Below are 19,684 nucleotides of genomic sequence, written 5' to 3' on the forward strand. Positions count from 1 at the left end.
CGAGGGAGGGGTGAAGGAGGCAAGAATATCCTGCAGACGTTGTGACACTAGTGGGAGGGGTAAAGGAGGCAAGAACATCCTGCAGAAGCTGTGACACTAGAGGGAGGGGTAAAGGAGGCAACCTGCTGTAAGAGGAACCATGATTTAGTAGTGACAGAGGACAGCTAGGCTGGCTCTCACGGTAGCCATCTCCTGTGGACAACTTCGTTTTCTCATCCACCGTCTTACGTTTTCTTCCCCGATGGTTTTCAGTTAAGAAAATAACATACACTTTTTGATATAATTTTATTGTTTATTTTCATTCAGTACATTTTATTAAAATCTTAAAATAACAAATATACTTTATTAATTTAAATTCAATAAACAAATAGCATTAATAACACATATACAAGTCAAAATTTCGGCTTCAAAGATTACCTATTCAGGCCTAAACAGCTGCAAATCTTTGGATTATCTTACCCAGTTCTAAATCCTCAACAATTACAGGTTCACTTAATAAGAGTGATAAACGTCCAACCGATCTTGGTTTATCGTAAAACAAAAAAAAAAAAACTGTTTTATAGATTTCACATTTGTAAAGCTAAGTTCTTCTGTGTTCACTAATGTTGCCAATATTGAAGTTTTTTTCAGTGCCATGTAAAAATTTTGGCAATTATGCCGTCAAGTGGATTGAGGACATGTATTGCAATATTTTGTCTGGGAAATAACTGCCTCCGAAATCATTTAGCAAGTGTTTTAATGCTTCGATGCTGTGGGTGTCTTGATCACTGTCTGTAAACTGGATTTCTAAATCCGCGCAAGTCTCACGCAGCTCCTTGTCAATCATTTTCTGGGCACACTGAGCCAGTGTCACGTTGTCTCACCCCTTAAGCGGGCCCTGGGTGGCAGAACACGGAGTAGGCTGAGCCCTGAGGGTAGGTGTTGGAGTGTGGGGCAACGGTGGTGCCCAGGGTGGGGCAGGAGGTCTTCCTAGGGCAGCGGCACTTAGGGTTGACCAGGGGCGTTCCTCCACCCATGCTTACCTCCTTGCAGGGAGCCTCCTCAGTACACACCTCCAGCTGCTCCATGCAAGAAGAATAACTGGATTAATAATAATCCTGATCATCTCGTAATAACGATCACATCAAAGACAGGAAAACATAGCAAGCAAGAAAACTAATATCATTTAGCAACACTACGGTGCTGAAGAAACCAGCTGACACTGACCAGTGACACCGTTTCCTCTGCGGAAGTATTTTTAATCAGTAATTACCATATTAATCATGCATAACCTCTAGTGATAGTGAAAAAAGATCAGCCTAAAAAAATTTCATAATTAATATAAATTAAATATGATTATATATTTAACATTACATAGATCAATAATCACACCCGTACAGGATAACAGAAACAAATAAAAGGCTGTATGTTCATTAAATTTGGAGTGTTGCAGACAGCTGTGAGTGCCACTGGCCACACAGGTCACCTTCCAAAGGTTAGCCACAAGGCACTTGCCATGTGAAACCACGGTACGGGTGGGGATTGAGCTCGCGACGAGTGAGTCGTGGTTTGTTTACAATCTGTCATTACGATTTCCTGAGTCAGCTACCATGTGTTGGGTGATGTCCAGCCTGTCTCTACTCTCTCACTTATTTGTATCACTTCCCTTATCAAGGGTAAACTCACGATAACGTGAAAATCAATAAGAGAAAAATACTACTAAGATAAAGTTAAAAACCTCTAATGCTAAGCCATGAGACAAGACTGACTCACCTAGGGTGGGCGAGGAAGGTGTTGACACTCGCCAGAGTGAGGCATGACCTTCACTGACTCACCTAGGGTGAGGGAGGAAGGTGTTGACACTCGCCAGAGTGAGGCATGACCTTCACTGACTCACCTAGGGTGGGCGAGGAAGGTGTTGACACTCGCCAGAGTGAGGCATGACCTTCACTGACTCACCTAGAGTGAGCGAGGAAGGTGTTGACACTCGCCAGAGGCATGACCTTCACTGACTCACCTAGGGTGGGCGAGAAAGGTGTTGACACTCGCCAGAGTGAGGTATGACCTTCACTGACTCACCTAGGGTGGGCGAGGAAGGTGTTGACACTCGCCAGAGTGAGGCATGACCTTATCACTGATTTAGGACACGAATTATCATATAAAAAATGATCTTCAAATAAATTGAAATTTGAAACGGACACAGATGTCGTTCTGTTTCACATCTTTCTATATAAATATCAGGTTTAAACACTTATTTGCAATTATCAAAATTAACATTGTGCTCAGTGCTCTCATTATCTGTTCATAAAACCCTTTTGTGTTCACGCAAACAGACAGACACAGACACAGACACACACACACACACACACACACACACACACACACACACACACACACACACACACACACACACACACACACACACACACACATACACACATTAATTATTCTTACCATTTATCTCACGTAATGTTTTTTCCAAATATTGATGACAGTAAAGAACAAACACAGACTTGTCATTGTTATCCTGGAGTTTAATTTCAACTCCTCACATGTCAACATTGTTACTCACATGTCAACATTGTTACTCACATGTCAACATTGTTACTCACATGTCAACATTGTTACTCACATGTCAACATTGTTACTCACATGTCAACATTGTTACTCACATGTCAACATTGTTACTCACATGTCAACATTGTTACTCACATGTCAACATTGTTACTCACAAGCAAACATTGTTACTCATATGTCAACATTGTTACTCACATGTCAACATTGTTACTCACATGTCAACATTGTTACTTAACACGTGTGCTTCAGTAACACCAGTCAGCTACACTAACCTTCCATTGGTCACATCTTCACATTACAAGGCCACATTCAACATTTAGTAGAGTCACTAGATATTGTGGTCCGAAATTCAAAGTATTTTGGTGGGCAGCGTAACGGGCCAGAAAAATGAAGCATTGAACATTGTAGTTCTTTGACTCTATGACAGCGGGTTCAATCCCGGCCGGGGGTATGGACTGTAGTTCTTTGACTCTATGACCGCGGGTTCTATCCCGGCCGGGGGTATGGTCTGTAGTTCTTTGACAAAATCGCCTCGACACTCGATAAGCTCTTAAAAAACAGTAATAGAAACTAAAATAAGGTAAGAGGTGCGCCCAAGTAGGTTATTAAGTTCGAGACGCGGCGGAGGCTCGATCCTACGTCTACTGAGCGCCAGGCGGACGCGCTTAATATTTCTACTCACCTTATATAAGTACCTTCTAGAAAAAGCAGATAAAATTACAGAAGTTGTCGGGTGCTAGTCGTAACATGTCAAGTAGAGCATGTCTGTCTTATCTAGAGCATGTCTGTCTTATCTAGAGCATGTCTGTCTTATCTAGAGCATGTCTGTCTTATCTAGAGCATGTCTGTCTTATCTAGAGCATGTCTGTCTTATCTAGAGCATGTCTGTCTTATCTAGAGCATGTCTGTCTTATCTAGAGCATGTCTGTCTTATCTAGAGCATATCTGTCTTATCTAGAGCATGTCTGTCTTATCTAGAGCATGTCTGTCTTATCTAGAGCATGTCTGTCTTACCTAGAGCATGTCTATCGCACCTAGAGAATGTCTGTCTTACCTAGAGTATGTGTGGGTCGCATCCTGGGGGACAAGATTAAGGACCACAATAGAAATAAGTTAGACAGTCCTCGATGACGCACTGACTTTCTTGGGTTATCCTGGGTGGCTAACCCTCCGGGGTTAAAAATCCGAACGAAATCTTATCTTATCTTATCTTTCTTACTTAGAGCAAGTCTGGCTTACCCAGAGCATGTCTCTCTTACCTAGAGTATGGCTGTATTACTTAGAGCATGTCTGTGTTACCTAGAGCATGTCTGTCTTATCTAGAGCATGTCTATATTACCTAGAGCATGTCTGTCTTACCTAGAGCATGTCTATCTTACCTTGAGCTTGTCTATCTTACCTAGAGCTTGTCTGTCTTATCTAGAACATGTCTGTCTTATCTACAGCATGTCTATATTACCTAGAGCATGTCTATCTTACCTAGAGCATGTTTATCTTACCTAGAGTATGGCTGTATTACTTAGAGCATGTCTGTCTTACCTAGAGCATGTCTATCTTACCTACAACATGTCTATCTTACCTAGAGCATGTCTATCTTACCTACAGTATGTCTATCTTACCTAGAGCATGTCTATCTTACCTACAGCATGTCTATCTTACCTACAGCATGTCTATCTTACCTACAGCATGTCCATCTTACCTAGAGCATGTCTATCTTACCTACAGCATGTCTATCTTACCTACAGCATGTCTATCTTACCTAGAGCATGTCTATCTTACCTACAGCATGTCTATCTTACCTACAGCATGTCTTTCTTACCTACAGCATGTCTATCTTACCTACAGCATGTCTATCTTACCTACAGCATGTCTATCTTACCTGGAGCATGTCTATCTTACCTAGAAAATGTCTATCTTACCTAGAGCATGTCTATCTTACCTAGAGCATGTTAGCTTACCTAGAGTATGGCTGTATTACTTAGAGCATGTCCATCTTACCTAGAGCATGTCTATCTTACCTAGAGCATGTCTATCTTACCTACAGTATGTCTATCTTACCTAGAGCATGTCTATCTTACCTAGAGCATGTCTATCTTACCTACAGCATGTCTATCTTACCTACAGCATGTCTATCTTACCTAGAGCATGTCTATCTTACCTAGAGCATGTCTATCTTACCTAGAGCATGTCTATCTTACCTAGAGCATGTCTATCTTACCTACAGTATGTCTATCTTACCTAGAGCATGTCTATCTTACCTAGAGCATGTCTATCTTACCTACAGCATGTCTATCTTACCTACAGCATGTCTATCTTACCTAGAGCATGTCTATCTTACCTAGAGCATGTCTATCTTACCTGGAGCATGTCTCACTATTACATTATTACTAACGCAACTTCTGAATTAACAACTTCGTTCACTTGTACTTGAAGATCTTGATTCAGGTTCTGTAATAATCTTACGACTAAGTTAATAATTCTTTCGTAAAAAACTCTCGTAAAGAGTGAATTATCGGAAGCGATTATTTGTTTATTGTTGTTATTTGATATGATCTTGTCTGCCTGTTTTCCATCCTGCTTTTCTACTTACCTGTTTCCTGCTGCCTTGCCACTGCTGAAGGTGCCACACTGACTCACCCTGGAGCAGGAGTGGAGGGTAGCCAGGAGCAGCTCTCCGTCCACTACGTCTTCCACTACGTCAGCACGCACATGAGCGAGGGGCGGCGGGCAGAAGCAATGCAGGAGATGTTGCTGGCCGGCCATGCTGAACGTAGCCTTGTTGAATATGAATGCAGCTGAGTAGGCTGTCTCGTCCCGGCCACACACGTGCAAAGGTGGCGGCGACCTGCAGAACTGTACACGAAAGTGGTGGTGAGTGGTAGGTGGTGGTGAGTGGCAGGTGGTGGTGAGAGGCAGGTGGTGGTGAGTGGTAGGTGATGGTGAGTGGCAGGTGGTGGTGAGAGGCAGGTGGTGGTGAGTGGTAGGTGATGGTGAGTGGCAGGTGGTGGTGAGAGGCAGGTGGTGGTGAGTGGTAGGTGATGGTGAGTGGCAGGTGGTGGTGAGAGGCAGGTGGTGGTGAGTGGTAGGTGATGGTGAGTGGCAGGTGGTGGTGAGAGGCAGGTGGTGGTGAGTGGTAGGTGATGGTGAGTGGCAGGTGGTGGTGAGAGGCAGGTGGTGGTGAGTGGTAGGTGGTGGTGAGAGGCAGGTGGTGGTGAGAGGCAGGTGGTGGTGAGTGGTAGGTGATGGTGAGTGGCAGGTGGTGGTGAGAGGCAGGTGGTGGTGAGTGGTAGGTGATGGTGAGTGGCAGGTGGTGGTGAGAGGCAGGTGGTGGTGAGTGGTAGGTGGTGGTGAGAGGCAGGTGGTGGTGAGAGGCAGGTGGTGGTGAGTGGTAGGTGATGGTGAGTGGCAGGTGGTGGTGAGAGGCAGGTGGTGGTGAGTGGTAGGTGGTGGTGAGAGGCAGGTGGTGGTGAGAGGCAGGTGGTGGTGAGAGGCAGGTGGTGGTGAGAGGCAGGTGGTGGTGAGAGGCAGGTGGTGGTGAGAGGCAGGTGGTGGTGAGAGGCAGGTAAGGATGAAGGTAGGAACTGAGAGGTGATAAGAGAGAGAGATGTATCGGTTGAGCAGTGAAGATGAATCATTGACGGGAAGCAAAGATTTGGATGTTACAATAGTTTTAGTGACGTCAATGACGTGTAAATACAATGTTTACTTGGATTCTTAGTGTATAATTCATTATAATTAATAACATTATTATTATAATTATTAACAGTAGTAGTACAGGTGGTGGCAGTAGTAGTGGCAACAGTAGTGCCAGTAACAGTAAAAGTGGTAAGAGTAAAAGTTGTAGGAGAGGTAGTATTTGTAGTATCAGTAATATATCAGTGCCAGATATATTACTGTAGTTAGGAAAGTACAGTCTTGTATCAGGCAGTGACCTCGTTGCGGTAGAGATCCTCGTTCTCTAAGACCAGCAACACACTTCCAGCGGACTTCCAGGACGACTCCTGAAGCAGCGGGGAAAAAAGAAAGCACCTTCATGATGACCAGGACCTTCATCACGATCACCAGTAAGACCTTCATCTAGATCTCCAGTAAGACCTTCATCTAGATCACCAGTAAGACCTTCATCACGATCTCCAGTAAGACCTTCATCTAGATCACCAGTAAGACCTTCATCTAGATCTCCAGTAAGACCTTCATCTAGATCTCCAGTAAGACCTTCATCTAGATCTCCAGTAAGACCTTCATCTAGATCACCAGTAAGACCTTCATCTAGATCACCAGTAAGACCTTCATCTAGATCTCCAGTAAGACCTTCATCTAGATCTCCAGTAAGACCTTCATCTAGATCACCAGTAAGACCTTCATCTAGATCACCAGTAAGACCTTCATCTAGATCTCCAGTAAGACCTTCATCTAGATCACCAGTAAGACCTTCATCTAGATCACCAGTAAGACCTTCATCTAGATCACCAGTAAGACCTTCATCTAGATCACCAGTAAGACCTTCATCTAGATCACCAGTAAGACCTTCATCTAGATCACCAGTAAGACCTTCATCTAGATCACCAGTAAGACCTTCATCTAGATCTCCAGTAAGACCTTCATCTAGATCACCAGTAAGACCTTCATCTAGATCTCCAGTAAGACCTTCATCACGATCTCCAGTAAGACCTTCATCAAGATTTCCAGTAAGACCTTCATCAAGATCACCATTAAGACCTTCATCTAGATCTCCAGTAAGACCTTCATCAAGATCACCATTAAGACCTTCATCTAGATCTCTAGTAAGACCTTCATCAAGATCACCAGTAAGACCTTCATCAAGATCTCCAGTAAGACCTTCATCACGATCTCCAGTAAGACCTTCATCTAGATCACCAGTAAGACCTTCATCAAGATCACCATTAAGACCTTCATCTAGATCTCCAGTAAGACCTTCATCAAGATCACCAGTAAGACCTTCATCAAGATCACCAGTAAGACCTTCATCAAGATCACCATTAAGACCTTCATCTAGATCTCTAGTAAGACCTTCATCAAGATCACCAGTAAGACCTTCATCAAGATCAGCAGTAAGACCTTCATCAAGATCACCATTAAGACCTTCATCTAGATCTCCAGTAAGACCTTCATCAAGATCACCATTAAGACCTTCATCAAGATCTCCAGTAAGACCTTCATCAAGATCTCCAGTAAGACCTTCATCAAGATCTCCAGTAAGACCTTCATCAAGATCTCCAGTAAGACCTTCATCAAGATCTCCAGTAAGACCTTCATCAAGATCACCAGTAAGACCTTCATCAAGATCACCAGTAAGACCTTCATCTAGATCACCAGTAAGACCTTCATCTAGATCACCAGTAAGACCTTCATCTAGATCACCAGTAAGACCTTCATCTAGATCACCAGTAAGACCTTCATCTAGATCACCAGTAAGACCTTCATCAAGATCTCCAGTAAGACCTTCATCAAGATCACCAGTAAGACCTTCATCAAGATCACCAGTAAGACCTTCATCAAGATCACCATTAAGACCTTCATCTAGATCACCATTAAGACCTTCATCAAGATCACCAGTAAGACCTTCATCAAGATCACCAGTAAGACCTTCATCAAGATCACCATTAAGACCTTCATCTAGATCTCCAGTAAGACCTTCATCAAGATCACCATTAAGACCTTCATCAAGATCTCCAGTAAGACCTTCATCAAGATCTCCAGTAAGACCTTCATCAAGATCTCCAGTAAGACCTTCATCAAGATCTCCAGTAAGACCTTCATCAAGATCTCCAGTAAGACCTTCATCAAGATCACCAGTAAGACCTTCATCAAGATCACCAGTAAGACCTTCATCAAGATCTCCAGTAAGACCTTCATCAAGATCTCCAGTAAGACCTTCATCAAGATCTCCAGTAAGACCTTCATCAAGATCTCCAGTAAGACCTTCATCAAGATCACCAGTAAGACCTTCATCTAGATCACCAGTAAGACCTTCATCTAGATCACCAGTAAGACCTTCATCAAGATCACCAGTAAGACCTTCATCAAGATCACCAGTAAGACCTTCATCTAGATCACCAGTAAGACCTTCATCAAGATCACCAGTAAGACCTTCATCTAGATCACCAGTAACGCGAATGCGGGGGAGGGTTAAGAGGCAGGAGGAGCGAGGAGGGAGAGGTATGGGGAGGGGAGAGAAGAGAGGAGGAGGGTTTCAAGTGAAAGGGTAAAGAGAGGGAGGAAGGGGCTACTTGAAGGGAGGTGGAAATATATAGTAAGAGAAAAGAGGGAAGGGATATGTAGTGTGTTGGGAGGTACGCTGTAAGGTACTGCAGGTGGTACACTGTAAGGTACTGCAGGTGGTACACTGTAAGGTACTGCAGGTGGTACACTGTAAGGTACTGCAGGTGGTACGCTGTAAGGTACCGCAGGTGGTACGCTGTAAGGTACTGCAGGTGGTACGCTGTAAGGTACTGAAGCTGGTACACTGTAAGGTACTGCAGCTGGTACACTGTAAGATACTGCAGGTGGTACGCTGTAAGGTACTGCAGGTGGTACGCTGTAAGGTACTGCAGCTGGTACACTGTAAGGTACTGCAGCTGGTACACTGTAAGGTACTGCAGGTGGTACGCTGTAAGGTACTGCAGCTGGTACACTGTAAGGTACTGCAGCTGGTACACTGTAAGGTACTGCAGGTGGTACGCTGTAAGGTACTGCAGGTGGTACACTGTAAGGTACTGCAGGTGGTACGCTGTAAGGTACTGCAGGTGGTACGCTGTAAGGTACTGCAGGTGGTACACTGTAAGGTACTGCAGGTGGTACACTGTAAGGTACTGCAGGTGGTACGCGGTAAGGTACTGCAGCTGGTACACTGTAAGGTACTGCAGCTGGTACACTGTAAGGTACTGCAGGTGGTACGCTGTAAGGTACTGCAGGTGGTACGCTGTAAGGTACTGCAGGTGGTACACTGTAAGGTACTGCAGGTGGTACACTGTAAGGTACTGCAGCTGGTACACTGTAAGGTACCACAGCTGGTACACTGTAAGGTACTGCAGCTGGTACACTGTAAGGTACCACAGCTGGTACACTGTAAGGTACTGCAGTCAACATGACTTAAGAAATCGTAATGACACGATTGCAAATCAACCATACCCCCGGCCGGGATTGAACCCGCGGTCATAGAGTCTCAAAACTCCAGCCCGCAGGTGGTTTTTTAGGTACTGCAGCTGGTACAATGTAAGGTACTGCAGCTGGTACGCTGTAAGGTACTGAAGCTGGTACACTGTAAGGTACTGCAGGTGGTACACTGTAAGGTACTGCAGGTGGTACACTGTAAGGTACCGCAGATGGTACACTGTAAGGTACTGCAGGTGGTACACTGTAAGGTACTGCAGGTGGTACACTGTAAGGTACCGCAGGTGGTACACTCAATGGTGCTGCAGCTGGTACACTGTAAGGTACCGCAGGTGGTACACTGTAAGGTACTGCAGCTGGTACACCGTAAGGCGGGGAAAGAGGAAGATTATGAAGGGTATAGTGAGGGAGATGAATGGGCAGAGGAGGGAAAGGTGAGTGAGTGGGAAGGGAGAGGGAGGGAGAGGGAGGGAGAGGGAGGGTGTAACCTCAGTATGGGAAGCCTCTCACTAGCATCCAGGGAGGATATTGCCTCCGTCTAAGTGTCGGGAATCTGTTGACTTTCCAAAAAAAAATAACGTTGGTGGTGGGTGATGATGGTTGTGAAAAGTGGTGGTAGTTGTGGTGGTGGTGGTGGTGGTGGTGGTAGTCGTGGTGGTGGTGGGTGATGATGGTTGGGAGGGGAGGGGTTTTGGTAGTACTGGTAGTTATAGTAGTAGTGGTAGTAGTAGTCGTAGTAGTGGTAGTTGTTGTGGTGGCAATAGTGGTGTTAGTTGGTAAGGAGACAGTTATATGGAAGTAATATCAACGATGTTTCGCCCATGCAATGAGCTTTACCAAATCACAAGCATCTGTTTATATCTTGATAAAGTTCTCTGTGGGGGCGAAATATAGTCGTTAAAATTTCCACATACCTGCATTAGTCTCCTCAGGCTGCTGTTTACCCAGCTTAGAATGAAGGCATTAAATAGGAAACGTTTCACTCAGTGAGGTCTTATACAACCGAATACAGAGACAAAATAGAGAATACTTAAGAAGTGAGATGAGTCATGTAGAGTCATGTCTAGTGATGATGAATATATATATATGCAGTACGTGTATCAGTACATTATGTAATGTATTGAAAAAAGTCACTGGATGGCGAAACGTCTACAAGTAAAGATACCCAACTGTTGTACATGTACTCAATTCATCATATTTTTGGTAATGAATAACAATGATAAGCAACACGTCTATTGACAGCAGGTGCTGGATCATGTATCATCTTTTCTTGTAGAGTATAGTGGACTAGAATCATCATGACGAGTACTCCTGAGAGGCTGAAACTACCCAGCTTTTGGGATTCTATTTAGGAAGCTGCATTAACGCTGCCTCAAAGCAGCTACGTTACTGCAGATCGCCTTCCTTCACGAGCGACTTAGTGGCTCCAGTGCGTGATGCAATTGTTATTCATATTATAGCCATTTCATTCGTTTTTGTGTTCACCAAGGTGCTGGGTCAAGTTTCTGGCTGTCCTGGTCTCTTCTTAAACCAAACATATTACAGTGGCCATTCCCATGCACCACCACCACCACCACCTATGGTGGTGGTGGTGGTGATGTGATGGTGATGGTGTGTTGTTGGTGGTGGAGGTGTCAGGACAGCACCACACTAGATGAACATAAAATACATTACATACATCAAAGATAAGAGGAGACAGTAGAGCTGAGACATGAAAGTGACCTGGCAATGTATGTAGCGAAGTCTGTTAATGAGAGGCGACACACAGGTAACTGAAACACCTGACTCAGAGATGAGAGAGAGAGAGACAGAGACAGAGAGAGATAAAGAAAGAGAGGAAAGGGACGAAAGAAATTGATCATAATAATAATAATAATAATAATAATAATAATAATAATAATAATAATAATAATAATAATAATAATAATAATAATAATAATAATAATAATAATAATAAGCAGAAGAAGAAGAAGAAGAAAAAGAAGAACGAAAAGAAGAATTTAAAGAAAGAGAAAACTTCATCTCATTCTGAAATAAAGTAAGAAAGGTGACCACAGGAACAAGTAAGATAATACACTGGTTTGGCTGTTTACTTTTACTTATTAAGTTTGTTTATCTTGTTGGACATAAACACGTACTTCAGAGCGAAACCATATATTATGCAACATTTCGCTCAAGAGTGAACTTTATCAAGTCTGTTTACACTTGATGACACTCAGTTCTGTTCGAAACAATCTTACCTTGAACTGTTCTTATTGTTCAGTCACCATCCTTACCTTGAACTATTCTTATTGTTCAGTCACCATCCTTACCTTGAACTGCTCTTATTGTTCAGTCACCATCCTCACCTTGAACTGTTGTTATTGTTCAGTCACCATCCTTACCTTGAACTGTTCTTATTGTTCAGTCACCATCCTTACCTTGAACTATTCTTATTGTTCAGTCACCATCCCTATCTTGAACTATTCTTATTGTTCAGTCACCATCCTTACCTTGAACTATTCTTATTGTTCAGTCACCATACCTATCTTGAACTATTCTTATTGTTCAGTCACCATCCTTACCTTGAACTGTTCTTATTGTTCAGTCACCATCCTTACCTTGAACTATTCTTATTGTTCAGTCACCATCCTTACCTTGAACTATTCTTATTGTTCAGTCACCATCCTTACCTTGAACTGTTCTTATTGTTCAGTCACCATCCTTACCTTGAACTTATTGTTCAGTTCTTATTGTTCAGTCACCATCCTTACCTTGAACTATTCTTATTGTTCAGTCACCATCCTTACCTTGAACTGTTGTTATTGATCAGTCACCATCCTTACCTTGAACTATTCTTATTGTTCAGTCACCATCCTTACCTTGAACTATTCTTATTGTTCATTCACCATCCTTACCTTGAACTATTCTTATTGTTCAGTCACCATCCTTACCTTGAACTGTTCTTATTGTTCAGTCACCATCCTTACCTTGAACTATTCTTATTGTTCAGTCACCATCCTTACCTTGAACTGTTGTTATTGTTCAGTCACCATCCTTACCTTGAACTATTCTTATTGTTCAGTCACCATCCTAACCTTGAACTATTCTTATTGTTCAGTCACCATCCTTACCTTGAACTGTTCTTATTGTTCAGTCACCATCCTTACCTTGAACTATTCTTATTGTTCAGTCACCATCCTTACCTTGAATTATTCTTATTGTTCAGTCACCATCCTTACCTTGAACTGTTCTTATTGTTCAGTCACCATCCTTACCTTGAACTATTCTTATTGTTCAGTCACCATCCTTACCTTGAACTGTTGTTGTTATTGTTCAGTCACCATCCTTACCTTAAACTGTTCTTATTGTTCAGTCACCATCCTTACCTTGAACTATTCTTATTGTTCAGTCACCATCCTTACCTTGAACTGTTGTTATTGTTCAGTCACCATCCTTACCTTGAACTATTCTTATTGTTCAGTCACCATCCTTACCTTGAACTATTCTTATTGTTCAGTCACCATCCTTACCTTGAACTGTTCTTATTGTTCAGTCACCATCCTTACCTTGAACTATTCTTATTGTTCAGTCACCATCCTTACCTTGAACTATTCTTATTGTTCAGTCACCATCCTTACCTTGAACTGTTCTTATTGTTCAGTCACCATCCTTACCTTGAACTATTCTTATTGTTCAGTCACCATCCTTACCTTGAACTGTTCTTATTGTTCAGTCACCATCCTTACCTTGAACTCTTCTTATTGTTCAGTCACCATCCTTACCTTGAACTATTCTTATTGTTCAGTCACCATCCTTACCTTGAACTGTTGTTATTGTTCAGTCACCATCCTTACCTTGAACTATTCTTATTGTTCAGTCACCATCCTTACCTTGAACTATTCTTATTGTTCAGTCACCATCCTTACCTTGAACTATTCTTATTGTTCAGTCACCATCCTTACCTTGAACTGTTCTTATTGTTCAGTCACCATCCTTACCTTGAACTATTCTTATTGTTCAATCACCATCCTTACCTTGAACTATTCTTATTGTTCAGTCAACATCCTTACCTTGGACTGTTGTTATTGTTCAGTCACAATCCTTACCTTGAACTATTCTTATTGTTCAGTCACCATCCTTACCTTGAACTGTTGTTATTGTTCAGTCACCATCCTTACGTTGAACTGTTCTTATTGTTCAGTCACCATCCTTACCTTGAACTGTTCTTATTGTTCAGTCACCATCCTCACCTTGATCTGTTCTTATTGTTCAGTCACCATCCTTACCTTGAACTGTTCTTATTGTTCAGTCACCATCCTCACCTTGAACTGTTCTTATTGTTCAGTCACCATCCTTACCTTGAACTGTTCTTATTGTTCAGTCACCATCCTTACCTTGAACTGTTGTTATTGTTCAGTCACCATCCTTACCTTGAACTGTTCTTATTGTTCAGTCACCATCCTTACCTTGAACTGTTCTTATTGTTCAGTTACCATAATTACCTTGAGCTGTTGTTATTGTTCAGTCACCATCCTTACCTTGAACTGTTGTTATTGTTCAGTCACCATCCTTACCTTGAACTGTTGTTATTGTTCAGTCACCATCCTCACCATGAACTGTTCTTATTGTTCAGTCACCATCCTCACCTTGAACTGTTGTTATTGTTCAGTCACCATCCTCACCTTGAACTGTTCTTATTGTTCAGTCACCATCCTTACCTGGAACTGTTGTTATTGTTCAGTCACCATCCTTCCCTTGAACTGTTCTTATTGTTCAGTCACCATCCTCACCTTGAACTGTTCTTATTGTTCAGTCACCCTCCTCACCTGGAACTGTTCTTATTGTTCAGTCACCATCCTTACCTTGAACTGTTCTTATTGTTCAGTCACCATCTTTACCCTGAACTGTTCTTATTGTTCAGTCACCATCCTCATCTTGAACTGCTGTTATTGTTGTCCAGTCACCATCCTCACCTTGAACTGTTGTTATTGTTCAGTCACCATCCTTACCTTGAACTGTTGTTGTTGTTGTTCAGTCACCATCCTCACCTTGAACTATTGTTATTGTTCAGTCACCATCCTTACCTTGAACTGTTCTTATTGTTCAGTCGCCATCCTTACCTTGAACTGTTGTTATTGTTCAGTCACCATCCTTACCTTGAACTGTTCTTATTGTTCAGTCACCATCCTTACTTTGAACTGTTCTTATTGTTCAGTCACCATCCTAACCTTGAACTGATCTTATTGTTCAGTCACCATCCTTACATTGAACTGTTGTTATTGTTCAGTCACCATCCTTACCTTGAACTGTTCTTATTGTTCAGTCACCATCCTTATCTTGAACTGTTGTTGTTGTTCAGTCACCATCCTCCCCTTGAACTGTTGTTATTGTTCAGTCACCATCCTCACCTTGAACTGTTCTTATTGTTCAGTCACCATCCTCACCTTGAACTGTTGTTATTGTTCAGTCACCATCCTCACCTTGAACTGTTCTTATTGTTCAGTCACCATCCTCACCAGTCACCATCCTCACCTTGAACTGGTGGGAGCTCCCAGTCACCATCCTCACCTTGAACTGGTGGGAGCCCCCAGTCACCATCCTCACCTTGAACTGTTGGGAGCCCCCAGTCACCATCCTCACCTTGAACTGGTGGGAGCCCCCAGTCACCATCCTCACCTTGAACTGGTGGGAGCTCCCAGTCACCATCCTCACCTTGAACTGGTGGGAGCCCCCAGTCACCATCCTCACCTTGAACTGTTGGGAGCCCCCAGTCACCGCCCTCACCTTGAACTGGTGGGAGCCCCAGTCACCATCCTCACCGTGAACTGGTGGGAGCCCCCAGTCACCATCCTCACCTTGAACTGGTGGGAGCCCCCAGTCACCATCCTCACCTTGAACTTGTCGGAGCCCCCAGTCACCATCCTCACCTTGAACTGGTGGGAGCCCCCAGTCACCATCCTCACCTTGAACTGGTGGGAGCCCCCAGTCACCATCCTCACCTTGAACTGGTCGGAGCTCCCAGTCACCATCCTCACCTTGAACTGGTCGGAGCTCCCAGTCACCATCCTCACCTTGAACTTGTCGGAGCCCCCAGTCATCAACCTCACCTTGAACTGGTGGGAGCTCCCAGTCACCATCCTCACCTTGAACTGGTCGGAGCCCCCAGTCACCATCCTCACCTTGAACTGGTCGGAGCCCCCAGTCACCATCCTCACCTTGAACTGGTCGGAGCCCCCAGTCACCATCCTCACCTTGAACTGGTCGGAGCTCCCAGTCACCATCCTCACCTTGAACTGGTCGGAGCCCCCAGTCACCATCCTCACCTTGAACTGGTGGGAGCTCCCAGTCACCATCCTCACCTTGAACTGGTGGGAGCTCCCAGTCACCATCCTCACCTTGAGCTGGTCGGAGCTCCCAGTCACCATCCTCACCTTGAACTGGTCGGAGCTCCCAGTCACCATCCTCACCTTGAACTGGTGGGAGCTCCCAGTCACCATCCTCACCTTGAACTGGTGGGAGCTCCCAGTCACCATCCTCACCTTGAAATGGTGGGAGCCCCCAGTCTCCATCCTGACCTTGAACTGGTGGGAGCCCCCAGTCACCATCCTCACCTTGAACTGGTCGGAGCCCCCAATCACCATCCTCACCTTGAATTGGTGGGAGCCCCGAGTCACCATCCTCACCTTGAATTGGTGGGAGCGCCCAGTCACCATCCTCACCTTGAACTGGTGGGAGCCCCCAGTCACCATCCTCACCTTGAACTGGTTGGAGCCCCCAGTCACCATCCTCACCTTGAACTTGTCGGAGCCCCCAGTCACCATCCTCACCAGTCACCATCCTCATCAGTCACCATCCTCACCTTGAACTGGTCGGAGCTCCCAGTCACCATCCTCACCTTGAACTGGTCGGAGCTCCCAGTCACCATCCTCACCTTGAACTGGTCGGAGCTCCCAGTCACCATCCTCACCTTGAACTGGTCGGAGCCCCCAGTCACCATCCTCACCTTGAACTGGTCGGAGCCCCCAGTCACCATCCTCACCTTGAACTGGTCGGAGCCCCCAGTCACCATCCTCACCTTGAACTGGTCGGAGCCCCCAGTCACCATCCTCACCTTGAACTGGTCGGAGCCCCCAGTCACCATCCTCACCTTGAACTGGTCGGAGCCCATGGTGATAGAGTGTCCGTCCTGTGGATCCCAGTGCATGTCGCAGGAGCCGTCTGTTCTGGCGCAGCGGCAAAACTGTTGAGTGCTGACGCCATAGGCGTTCACCTGAAGGTAGCCGCATGCAGAGCCACTGCGGCACAGCGGCAGGTCAGCCTCCTCCTGCGGGTGCGGCAACAACAACACTGTCAGATACTACACCAACAAACTAGGTAGCTACAACTTCTTGAAAGACTGTCGAGATGCGCCGAGAATATATTTTGTCCTGTTTAAATGAGCTATATTGTTAATTATTATTATTATTATTATTATTATTATTATTATTTCATTTATTTCAAATGATGAACCTGAATTAGTTATTCAACACAAGGAACAGTGGAGGCTCGAGTCTCCGTCCTCTTGGTGTGAGGAAGAAATATAAAGATTAACTGACAGTACTCAAGCAGTCAGCATTTTTGAAGTCTTTAAATAAAGGTGCAGTTTGTACATAGTGTCTGTCTTATCGTAAATACCAACAATAATATAAAGGAAGATCAGGTAGAATCACTTCTGACGTGAGGAAGTTAGGCTATTATATAATACAAGGTGGATAAGAATGTAACTTTTGTTGAGTCTGGGGTAGACGCAGACGAAGTGTTAATCGAAACACTTCGTGTGTGTTAAGGCATGTGCAACAGTTAGGTGTCTTTATTGCGAAACGTTTCGCCTTCACAGTAGGCTTCCTCAGTCGAGTACAGAAGAGTGAGCAGAAGTAGTAGAGATGTAAAGACGATGTAATGGTGTATCACCCTTGAAGGCGTAGTTTTGAGGTGGTCAGTCCCTCACCCTGGAGAAGAGTTATGCTCCATAGTCAACGATGAACTGATGACATCGTCTTCACATCTCTACTGCTTCTGCTTACTCTTCTGTACTCGACTGAAGAAGCCTACTGTGTAGGCGAAACGTTTCGCAATAAAGACACCTAACTGTTGCACATGTGTCGCATCAACCTTTCAGTGTATGTTTGCGACAGCAGAGGAATTAAGTGAACTGGGTTTAACTAGACAAGATGTTACCATTTTTTTCCTGTAAAGTTCTTGATGGCTAAGAACCTGTCTCCTGCTGTTTACATTATTTCTAAATTACATATAGACATCTGAACTTCACTGAACGACTGAATTGTTTAAATAGTTTTGATGTTCCATCAATTTTTATCGATGTTCCCAACGAAGACACAATTAACATTATTAGACGTACTTCGTAAATCTTGAAACTAGATGAATCAGAACTTGTAAATAAATCTTACTTATTTATTTTTTAAGACAAAGTTACCTTACTACGGTTGGAAACAGTCTAATGTCAGACCAGTTCAATATTCTTATGGGATACTGAGGTAGAACTGTCATCACGGACATAACTTTCTGATCCAGTTTGGTTGAGAACCTCAAGTGATAATATCTCGTGTGGAAAAAGACATTAATACAGTGTATATGTTGCGTTAATGTAACAGTGTATATAGTTTACATGTTACAATGAACAAGGTAATGTAGTCTAACCATACATTTCCTTCACGCAGCCTCTAAAACGCAGGAGGAAAAATGGAAAATTATTGCAATGGACAAAATAATCTATGTTGCAAAGGAACAACAGCAATAAGATAAAAAAAATACCGTCAACTCAATGGTTCTTAAAACCGATAAGTGGATAACTGAGACACTTGTGGCTAAACTTGCGCATCTTCCTTGTGGAAACGCTTCGTTAAGTGATGAGGAACGTAAGAATGGAGGAGCACTGCATCAGGCCTAATGGTCCGTTCAAGGCAGGTTCTTCTCAAACCAAAAACCCACTAACAAAAATAGTTTTCCAACCCATTTTCAATGCTACCCAAACAATAAGGTTTAATAACCTTGTTACTTGCTGCTGGTTGGCGAAAAATTTCTGCAGAGATTGTCCAAGTGTTGCAGGAGTGTGTCGTGAACATTATCCTCATGGGATAATGGTACTACAGGGCTCCTACATGTAAATAACTACACACACATACACACACAAGTATTTGTTCAGTCACAGAGTTGTCAGGAAGTGGAATAGTCTGGCAAGTGAGATAGTGGAAGCATGAACCATACATAGCTTTAAGGCGAGGTATGATAAAGCTCATGAAGCAGGGAGAGAGAGGACCTAGTAGCGATCAGTGAAGCGTGGGGACCAGGAGCTAAGTCTCGACCCCTGCAACCACAAATAGGTGAGTACAAATAGGTGAGTACACACACACACACACACACACACAAATAGAAACGGTGCAGGAAATGTTCCTGCAGGAGAAACCATGGCTAAAGGAATCATCAACATACTGGAGGATGTTCCTAGACTGCGACAGAATGAAAACAGAATGACATCAGCTGAGAGAGAGGACACAGAGACGAAAGGTGCTAGAAAGAGAAATAAAGCTAGAGTCAGTAGAGTCCAACCAGAGTCAAATGGAGCAACAAGCTCAAACAATCACAGAACCACCCTCACAACCCCACAGCTAAATATATTATCCCAATTCAAACCACACTCCACACTCACAGCCTCCACCCCACACTATGCAGTAGAATCCCATGGCACCCTGCCAGGTCCCCTACTCCCCCACCCCCACAGACCCCTAGAATACTGTGTTGGAGAGGAAACTGAAGGTATGGAATAACGAATAAGTGGGAGGAGTGGAGTAAAATAATCACAGAGGCATCACCAGACATCATAGATCTCAGAGACACCAAGCTCACAGGAATGATAATAGATGCCATCTTTCCAACTGGATATTAAGTTGATAAATTAGACACATGTGCAACTCTTGGGTATCTTTATTGAGGAAACGTTTCGCCACACAGTGGC

The 19,684-nt window shown here is 43.8% G+C and overlaps 1 protein-coding gene across 1 annotated transcript; it reads right to left on the reverse strand.

Annotated features, from left to right (window-relative positions):
• Positions 1-271: 271 nt before the first annotated feature.
• On the reverse strand, positions 272-19,412 carry LOC128703339 (U-scoloptoxin(11)-Sm6a). Its single transcript, XM_070085362.1, has 4 exons — positions 19,379-19,412; positions 16,820-17,019; positions 5,194-5,409; positions 272-1,058 (listed from the first exon to the last, which is right to left on the reverse strand). Exons 1-4 carry the CDS (start codon positions 19,410-19,412, stop codon positions 867-869), a joined length of 642 nt encoding a protein of 213 aa, XP_069941463.1. The 3' UTR covers positions 272-866.
• Between the last annotated feature and the right edge of the window lie 272 nt (positions 19,413-19,684).

This window comes from Cherax quadricarinatus, chromosome 15 (genome assembly GCF_038502225.1).
Source record: "Cherax quadricarinatus isolate ZL_2023a chromosome 15, ASM3850222v1, whole genome shotgun sequence".
In the NCBI taxonomy this organism is placed as follows: Eukaryota; Metazoa; Arthropoda; class Malacostraca; order Decapoda; family Parastacidae; genus Cherax; species Cherax quadricarinatus.

Coding starts and splice junctions, on each gene's coding strand:
- LOC128703339 (XM_070085362.1), bottom strand. CDS start 19,412: ATGGGATTCTACTGCATAGTGTGGGGTGGAGGCT. Junction 17,020..19,378: donor CATAGTGTGGGGTGGAGGCT/GTGAGTGTGGAG, acceptor AGTATCTGACAG/TGTTGTTGTTGCCGCACCCG. Junction 1,059..5,193: donor CCCTCCACTCCTGCTCCAGG/GTGAGTCAGTGT, acceptor TGCATGGAGCAG/CTGGAGGTGTGTACTGAGGA.